Genomic DNA, 9986 nt, shown 5'->3' with positions numbered 1-9986 from the left:
AAAATGGCCACTTTTTCAAAGTTCTAGTGGTAGATTGAAGTTGGACTTTAATAAATTTTCTCATGAATGAATGGAATATACATATGTGATATTACAGATTATTTAAAACGTGTATATTTATTATTTATGTTTAAATAAAGAGCTGCTAATTAATGATACATTTTTAATTATGCACATTTTGCACATTTTATGAAACATATATTGTCATTTACTAAATAAGATGAATTATTCAGAATTAATAATTCATGAGCTTATTTAATAAAAATTTTATTTAGCAGCTTTTTTAATTTTTTATTATTTGTTTATTAATTTTAAATTGAGTTTTTTGTTATATTCTGTATTGTTTTATATATAAGTATATTTCTCTTTTTATAATCCTTTTTAATTAGGCCTTTTTATATTTTTGCTCCAAGAACGTTCCAAACTTTAACTACGTATTTTTTCTTACATAGAGGTAATGAAGATAAATGATTACGTCGACAAAAATATTATTTATTATTTCGGTGTGTGTGCTTTACATGCGAACAAAACATGTCTCTGATAATTACAGGAACGAACAGCAATTCAATCTCGCTTTTTTTACATCATTAATTATCTAACGTTTGTTTTAAATATGCAGCATTTCTTTCGCACATGATGTGTGTGTGTGTGTGTGTGTGTGTGTGTGTGTGTGAGTCGCGCGCGTACTGCGCGTGTGTGGTTGGAAAAGAAGTCAATGTAAAATGGAAGAGATTTACAGAAATCCACAAATTTCTCAAGAAAAAGTACATGGATGAAGAACTCAAAAGACTTACATAGACTTACATAGACGCACACTTACACACACGCGCGTATTATGCATACTACAAATCGGTCATTCTTCAAATTCGTCGTCGCCATTAGATCTGGTCGTTCTATTTGCATTTTTTTTTTACATCTCAAGCGCATCTCTGGAGTAAAAACGTATTCAGATTTTAGGTGGGAAAGGAAGAAAGAGACAAATGTATGAGCAATTAAAATCGCCCAAGTTTGAGCAGGCCTAAATCGCCGCTTCGCAAATAAATAACTCTAGGATATTTCCGCATGTGTTAAACTTGTTACACAAAAAATACTCAAGCTTTTCGTTTCCAGCAAGAAATTTTATCTTCAATCCTGTATGCCTGCGTACGCAACTGTATTTCATTAGTATCATTCGATATATGAATACTGATGTTCAACACATAAAAGCGAGGAGTAACTTATTAAATGTTTATGTTAAATAAGGAACAATGGCGCAATCAAAATTCATAGGGAGACAAATTCACATGTAAAAAATTTGCGACTCACAAATCGTCGACGAAATTTTAACGGGAGAAAAATAGAAACCAGCTATGATTTTTTCTTCTTTTTGTTTTTTCATGTAACAGGATGTTTCGTATAAACGGATAAAGCAACTGTATACATTTTGTTAATCTGCAGGCAATCCTTATCTTTATAATATCATTTCATATCACCTTTTCTTGCGTCATTCTTAACACAGCAGTCGATTTTAATTTTCGAAAAATTAATTCTGAAATGCGAAGCATAACGCGCTAACGTTGTTAATAATCTATCTATTGTGCTAATTTAATCGCTGATTGATCGAAACTATTTCAATCTTGCAAGATATATACGATGGTCCTTCCTGTACTTTCTCAAGAAAAATATTACATACAATGTTGTACTATAATAGAACACTCTCTCGCTCTTCCGACATATCGAAAAATACGACTTTCTCCCCCCACTGAAGAAGTTAATAATAATGTCTATTCTAATTGCTAATATTATTATTTAGTTATATTTCTTCCTTCTCTTTATTATTCTTTTCTTATTCTTATTCTATTTGCCATCGATTCACGATTAGAAATCATTGATGTTACCGAATGTGTGTAATGATGCTCATTGTTAGTGTCTCACCATTTTTTTCACAATGGATATATTAAATACAAAACATGTATACGTGTTCTACAACAAAATAAGATTGTTAGATAGGCGTGATAAACATTGTAAAAAGTCCTACTAATATCTTTAACATATCCTTAAATAGAATATTCTACTTTTTGTTTATCTCTTACAGAACTTTCCTCGTAGAAAAAATTGTAGAAATCATATTAATCATATTACTTTTATGGCTCTTTTCAACGATGTAAATGAGGAGATCTCAATTTACTCGTTAAAGTTATAATTATTAAGAAAAAACATTGATTCATCGATTATGAGAAACTTCTGAGACGATATTATATATTCTTTTATTTTACATTAGAAATTTAGAAACTGGGAATATTACTTCATCAAGACTTGTTCTCGGACATTTCATAATTATTACCTTTTATGATTACTACCTACCTACTTCTAAAAATAAAGTTAAGTAATATTAATTAAAATATTGTGTTCATTTAAGCATCATGTTCGAGTTCTCGTATCCTTTATAAAATTAAAATTTCAGTAAATATAGATTTATGTGTATGCATGTATTATATCGAGATTAAATTTCATTTGGCTCAAGAACTTCCTCGCATTATCGACCAATGAATGTTTAATCAGTTAGCATAATCACTAATCACTTCGTAATCTCTAATCGCCACAAAACCAATAGAAAGAAAATTATACCGCAGTTCGCTTAACCACTAATTATCCATACTCATGACCCGCAATTCTATCACATTCTGTGACGCTAATCCACATACGTGACGATCAACATTCAACATGCAGGGAACATCACATTGAGTTTGATATATGTGTGACAACATATCGTACCTACATCTCTTAGCTATACGTTAAGGGTGTCTTTCCCGCGTTGTCGCGCTTTTCGTTGCAAACCACCACTTTCGTGAAAGTGTGCACGAGCGCGGAGCGATCACGCGCGATCGCTCATAAAAATTATAGGAATTTTAATCTCTAATAATTCTAATGAAAACAAAACCGGAAGAATCGTCGACACATTTGCCCTTTTTATATCAAGAGACTTTACAAGGCCATAGCATATTTGTTGTATTTACGCTGATATTCTTCAGTGTTTCCCGACACGTTGTCAGCCATTTATTACATTCAAACAGAGATGTTAGAGATTTAATTAATAAAAGTAATGTTAGAAGATATAGTTGCCATTTAAAATTATTAAATACGTATAATTTATAATTACAAAGTGGTTGTACTAAATATATACGATTTGTAAATATGGATATGGATTCTTCAATACTAATTTTCTTATTTCAAAAAATTAATCTAAATAAAGTAATAAGGTTTTTTTTTTAGTAATTTTTGTTTAAGAGTATAAGCAGATATCAACAATTTCTATAAGTGCAGTATGTATTCACTACTTTATGTAGTCACTACGCAAAAAGGTGAGGTTTTATAAATAAAATTTTTGTATAAATTTCTAAACTTTTGACTGCACACAATACGTGTCACGATCGAAGGAAATCAGCTTACTGTACACCAGCGAAACGTTTTCTAGCTGCCATCCCTATGGCTGATGAGAAAATGGCAGAATTTCTTAACGTGTCTAAGTTTATAAATTCTAATTTCCCAAGTACCTACAGTCACTAACGACAGCGATATATTAGAAAGACGAAATTCGGAGAATATTGGGAGAAACAGTTCGATTGCTTTAGTATATGGAGTCTCGAATTATATCTCGAGCGAAACGGTATATAGAATGTGAGAAGAAGTCGATTGGTAGAGACCAAGAGCTTTTTCTGCTAATCAAAGAGAGTATTTCTTTTTTTACGATAAATCGCTCTAGTCAAATTTAATTTAATTTAATTTTTGCAGGCTAATTATCGCTAAACACATTTAACTACCAGTCCCTATATAATTGTTCTGCGGCCGAAATTATTTGGGTCCCGAATGATTATTGTAACTCGTTTAAAATCTCTTTACGTACTTATTCCGTTTTTCGCCTTTCTCCTCTCCTCTCGAAGTCACTCGCTTCGTTTTAATTACACATCTTACAAATCATCAGTTTAACGGCTAGTACTTACAGGCGTATGTATATGTAACAATTAATCGCGCATCTACGAGGATCAAGCGTTTCCTTTCGCGACTCGTTCAAATGTGGTTTTAGGCCGTTCGAATATGATTTGAGCACTTCCTGTTGAGAAACGGAGATCGCGATCATCATTATCGCCCGATCGCTTAAATTCCGGCGAGACATCCTTTCCCGCGAAATGTGGCGAAATACAATCGAACAAGTGACGAAAATCATAACGTCCATGATAGTGAACGTCATAATTAGACCGAAATGAAAAACGAAAAAAGAAAAAGAATTACAAATGGCTAGTTTCTTCGTTCTTCTCGCACAGCGTTTCGTCACGAAGTAAAATGATAACAAATCGATCGTGTGCTCATGTAAGAATTTTTCGACAAGTTTTTAGTACCAATAGGCAATATAATACAGAGTTACTTAAGGAATTAACCAAACGAGCGGATACAAGATCGATTTCAATCGCCGAAACGCCGATACGAGCACGCTGCCCGCTACGCAGACGAGAGAACTTGCTATTGTTGTTTGATCCACGTAAAGACACGCGCGCACTTCCGTGAGATTGTCCCTGACACTTACAATTAGACGTTAGAACGAGTACAACACAGATATGTAAGAGAAGAGGCCGTAACTCTTAATTAACAGCGTTCTCAACGAGGTGACCGATCGCGCCAATATCCATCCCGTCGCGAGAGGAAGGAAACTTACTTCCTTCGACGTTCATCGATAATTTTCTGAGGAATGTTTCTATATCTGCGACTGATTGACCTGATAATTTACAATATACCGAATGTACAATTACGCATGCAGTAAGTTAGCGATGTGTGTGCACTCGTCTCTAGGAATATTTTACACACGGCCCGCAGTACCTATATATTATAGTATATGAGTTGTAATAAGTACGCGAGACACACACATATTATCTTCTATCCATAGCGTAATTTTTGGATCAATAGTTTCGATTGTCAAAATTGATACAACGCACGTGCGTATTTGTTTGTCCGTTTATCTGTTTGCCTGTCCGTCTGTCTATGTGTGTGCTTCGTGTGTATATATGTATGTTCGTCATAATTAGACGTGAGACAATAGCGAAACAGACTCAAGTCATGCTCTACGTTAAGATTCCTAGCGTTCTGTATCGTAGAAAAATCGTAGTTGCTCTCTATTCGAGCGAATATGTCATGTGTCTAGATTTTACTATAAGGTAAGGATTTTACTGTAAGCTCGAACTTCGTCGAAAACTAGACCGCTACAAGATTTTTAGAAACGCGTGAGAAATGAGCGAAGCAAAGCGCGGTTCGAATATGGACAATTTAACCCTTTGTTCTCAGAGCCTTATAAACATATAAGTAACGTATAAACATCAATGTAATATAATTGTACATTTATATACCTCCATTGAATTACATTCAATTTTATTCATATTTATATTTAAGTGTATATAAATAAATATAATATAATTTGCATGATAAATGTAATAACAAGATATTTAATTTTAAAAAATATATAAAGTAAAAGAAAGTTTAATTATAGAAAGTTAGTATTAGTTTAATAAAGAATTATGAAGAATTATGAAGAATCTTTAAACACAAACAATGACGCTTCATCTAATCAATTAATGATAAAATAATAATTTAAAGAACAAGAGATTAATTTGTCATTTGTAATTTTATTAGTAAAGATTAAATCACTGACAGTGTGATTTAAAACTAATGCCGTTACGAAATATAAATTCTCGTCTCGAGCTCTAATAAGTATTAATTTATCTAGAATAGTGAAGAAGAAAACAAGCAGCAGCGATAGTGATAATAATAACAATAATCGGCATCGATAACGATAGCTAACGATCGTAATAGTTATTAGGTCACTTCGAAGGCTAATAGAAAACTTGTTTAGAATGCGCTCAACTACTTACAAAGGAGAGAAGTTCTCCGTCTAGAATATATGTAGATGATTGCATTCGTACGAGAAGATTGTCCATGCGATCTTCATATGAGGAAACTTTCGATGAAATGCATTTGTTCGAATTAATTATTCCTGATGATTTTTTCGTCAAAAGTTTCGCCGATTTCCTTTACCTTCGCTACAAATATATCTCTTTCGCTTATAATTTCTATTTATGTCGTTTGTAAGATCATATTTGGAATTTATTTCTTTAACATGACTCGTATAACTCTATCGTTCGTGAGAAAAAAAAATGAATTAATAGTTGAAAATTTAATTGCATCACAAGCTACGTGTTAATTGAAATATTATGGACTTTGACGAATGCCTAGTCATTAAGATACTAGTATTATACGACATAATAAATAAAATATAGATGTGAGATTATATGTCGTAATGCGTAATTTGTTTTACAGCAAAGTTCGAATCTGTGTCGTTCAATATTCATGACATCGGATATGTCTCTAGGCCGATTATATTCGTGAAACGTTATTTTTTCTACGATATATCTGACGTAGCCCTCGCAAAGGCACAATCGTCTCGTTTATGAGTCTTGCGAGGCGTGTCGCTGGCGTTCGAGGCGAGGAGACTGATGTAGCGATTATATCGACAAAAGATGTGTGGACAGCACAACCGTTAATTAAAGTGTCTTTTTTTTCTTCTTTTTTTCGGGCCAGGCTCTCCCGCTGTGTGTTTTAAGTAAAAAATTACTTTCTTGATGCTTGGGCGCTCGCGATTCCGCCTGCGCGTCTTTTCGATCAAAAGTCTGCCGTTTACAGATTGCAAAGGAATTCTCAAAGGAATTGCAAGATTTGTCTTAACTATTGGATCTTAAAGACCCGAAGTTAATAATAAATAAGTAAAAGTTTACGTAAAGAAAAGAGAATCAGAGCCTGATATTTTACAGAGGTCCAATATTTACAAAAAGGTGGAATTAACGGAGACGTATAGTAATATAAGAACTGCACATGTATATGTAAAGAATTTCGTCTCGAAAAGGACTTGCGAAAATAAATTTTCGATTAAACTTTCGTTGACATCCCTTAAACATCTACATCGTTAACACCGAGTTTTAATGATATGGGACAGTGACATCGTATTTATCCTTAATCGTATCATTTAAACACATGTACATTTTGATTATCCTTCGTTACAGTTTCCCCGCGGATCGTAATAATATGTAGTATATTTATATAGGGTATATGCATGTGTATACCACATCCCGGATCGATATCGACGCCGTAAGCTTCACGTTATACCAAGTTATACACATACACCACATCACTTAAGTACCGCCGCGTGTTCCATCGTCTGTGCACGCGTCACACTCAATATATAATAATAAATTTGTGACTTCAACTTCGTTTTACCGCGGGACTCGTGGATCATATCGTGAGAATGCTGCCTGATCATTAATTAATTTTGTTTTACGATATTATCACGTTTATTACCTATCACTAATTACTCGGGCGGGGTAAGCGCAATAAATTCTGGACAATCCATTATGTCCATAATCTCGTCGCGGGACATTGTAGGACTTAAACATTCACATTAACGCGTCCCGAGAATCATCCCGTAAATTATCCCGAAGCGATAGATTAAGCTCGTGTTGGAATTTTCGCCGTACATCTCTTCCCTCGTCATCTCTGCCAATTTTTTCCTCTTTTCTTTTTTTTTTCATAGCCAATCAAACTGCTCGAGATTGCTTCGTGGGATCATGGTGATCTTCGAGACGCTACGCAAAACGGGACGTCAGCGTTACATCTGAGAAAGGTCGAAGAAATCCGCCTGTCCGTCCCGTCTAATCAGTCTACGAGCTACAAAAATTGTGCGACTTCTAAAACACCGAGTTTGGTTGGTTGTTAATCAAGTTGGCCGCGAAGTTATCTTCGGGGACTCATCCGCTCGTCTCGCCACCGCCTCAACCTCTTTTTATATCATCAGCTCGGCCAGCGAGCCTTGAAACGATTGTCTACCATTAAATAGTTAAAGCATTAAATAGTTACGCCGATCGAGGCATTTCACTCGATTCGGCTGTTTTTTTATATAAAAAAAAATTCTGAATTTCTATAATTTGAGATTATTTCGTAATACAGTTTATGTCGATATAATATTTGTGAAAATTAACATTTATTTATGTCTAATGTAAGAGAACAACAGAAGACAACACAATTCATAACTACATGTCGATCATTAAAGCAGAATGAAGAGATTGTAATCGTTTACTATATTGTTGCAAACTTCTGTTTTGCATTCCAAATCGAATTCTACGTTAGAGAGAAACGCGAATCCTGAAAACGCCTCGTCGACGTAGGAAGATCAAACAGGCTCTATATCCCCGTTGACCTTTAAGTATCGATATTTGAATTAGTACGTGCGAAATTCGATCGAATCACTGACTGGATCAACCAGATGAGACCGCCGTCGGCGGCAGATGTCGATCGAGTTTCGCTTTGCACATTCGATATTATATTTGTTTTGGGAAAAATGGACCCTTATCATTTCATCAGGATACATGGCTGCCTTCCACTCGCCTCTGTAGTTACTCGTCGAAAAATAAACTTTTCGTACTTTTTCTTCCTTTGTCCCTGCTGCTTCGTGCGAACAAGACTTGCACAGGTACACCTTTATTGCTAAAATCACTGCGAGTACCGACAAAACACTCACAGATATCGAAAGGCGTTAATCGAAGGAACTCGGTTCTCTTGAATCTATTTACCTCTTCGCCAAGTTTAAAATGCGACGACGCTGACGCTGACATCGTCCGACAAGCGTAAGTTCAATGGAAGCATTATTATGTCTTTACAATTTTTTCAGTTGATTGTCTTCTCGAACAATTGTATAAACCATCTGAAGTTGATTGTCTTCCGGTTTTTATGCTATGCATGATTACCGATCTTTTTCAATTAATTAAGTCGTTTGTCATACAACACGTATGATCGATCCATGTTACAGATTGATCTTATTATTTTTGAAAATCGCTTTTTTTACATTGCGATGAGCAATCTGAAGTTCTTATGCGACATTTGTTTTAACTTTAGATTTATGTTAGAAAAAAAAAAAGATAAAAACTATTGCTATAATATTTTAATAATATCCAATTTTTTTCTAGAAACACATATTTCTTCTGTCATATGTAAATGCCAATAAATAATCAAATATTTAACTGAAAGGTTTGTTCATTACTTGTTTGTTTGCATTTTTAATTAAGTAACAATTATAAAATACATTAATCGACTTAATACCAGCAAATTAAGAGTGTCGATTAATTAATAAAAGTATTTTCCTATCTGAATACATCCGCATGCTATTGTGATTAATTATAATTGAAAAGTGTCGCGGCAACATAGAAAGACTGAAACTTCGTCGGTGCGAACTTCATTTGCCTTTTGGGACAAAACGTAAGCCTCGTCGCTGCACTCAAGGACTTGTAATAATAAAGAGTGCCGTTGTCTCGCGAAGATCGAGATCGCGTTGTATTCGAACTAGCCGACATTGCCACGTGATCAGCCACGATTTCCATCAAGAGATGATCTTGACGACGGACTCGCCCTCGTCCTTGAGCAAAAGGCTCAATCTGAGGTCGAGCTCGCCAGCCTCGAGGGCCCACTTTTCCCTTAACCATCATGGCGAGTCCGCGTTGTGATGGCCGAGGGTGTGGATCGGGAAGAGCGGATACCAGTCGAAGATAAATTCCTTGGGCGGCAGCAGATCGAGATCCACTTCGGCGCCGCCCAGGCCCTGGTTGCTCTCGAAGCCCTGCTTCTTCTCCCACAGCATCACCAGCAAGTGCCTGCTCTGAATGGTGTCGGAGCGTCCGTATTTCAGCGTCTGCCGATACTGCGGAGTCTTCGAATGTCGCACCACGCGAGTCTTGCGTTTCTGCAACCACTTGTCGCCGTCTCGCTCGCGCAAGTACGTCTTCACGTAAGTATCTACGGGACAAGGATAAAAATTTCGCTGTCAATATTCGGGAAAATGGTCTTAAAATCTGTCACTTTCGGCGTATCTGCGAGTGGAAAGAATTTTCTTCTCTTGCGATTTTCCAATTATGATCAAT

General features: G+C 35.3%; 1 protein-coding gene across 4 annotated transcripts in view; it reads right to left on the bottom strand.

Moving 5' to 3' along the window:
* Window positions 1-471: 471 nt before the first annotated feature.
* Fife (regulating synaptic membrane exocytosis protein fife) overlaps window positions 472-9986 on the bottom strand; it is a 166516-nt gene continuing 157001 nt past the window's right edge. For all 4 annotated transcript variants that reach the window (XM_071774974.1, XM_071774973.1, XM_071774975.1 and 1 more), the window contains one exon: window positions 472-9861. In XM_071774974.1, coding sequence (XP_071631075.1) covers window positions 9551-9861 — 311 coding nt within the window. In that variant the 3' untranslated portion in view covers window positions 472-9550. The remainder of the gene's footprint in view (window positions 9862-9986) is intronic.

Source organism: Temnothorax longispinosus, chromosome 4, assembly GCF_030848805.1.
Source record: "Temnothorax longispinosus isolate EJ_2023e chromosome 4, Tlon_JGU_v1, whole genome shotgun sequence".
NCBI lineage: Eukaryota > Metazoa > Arthropoda > Insecta > Hymenoptera > Formicidae > Temnothorax > Temnothorax longispinosus.
This window is presented reverse-complemented; position numbering and strand designations above follow the sequence as displayed.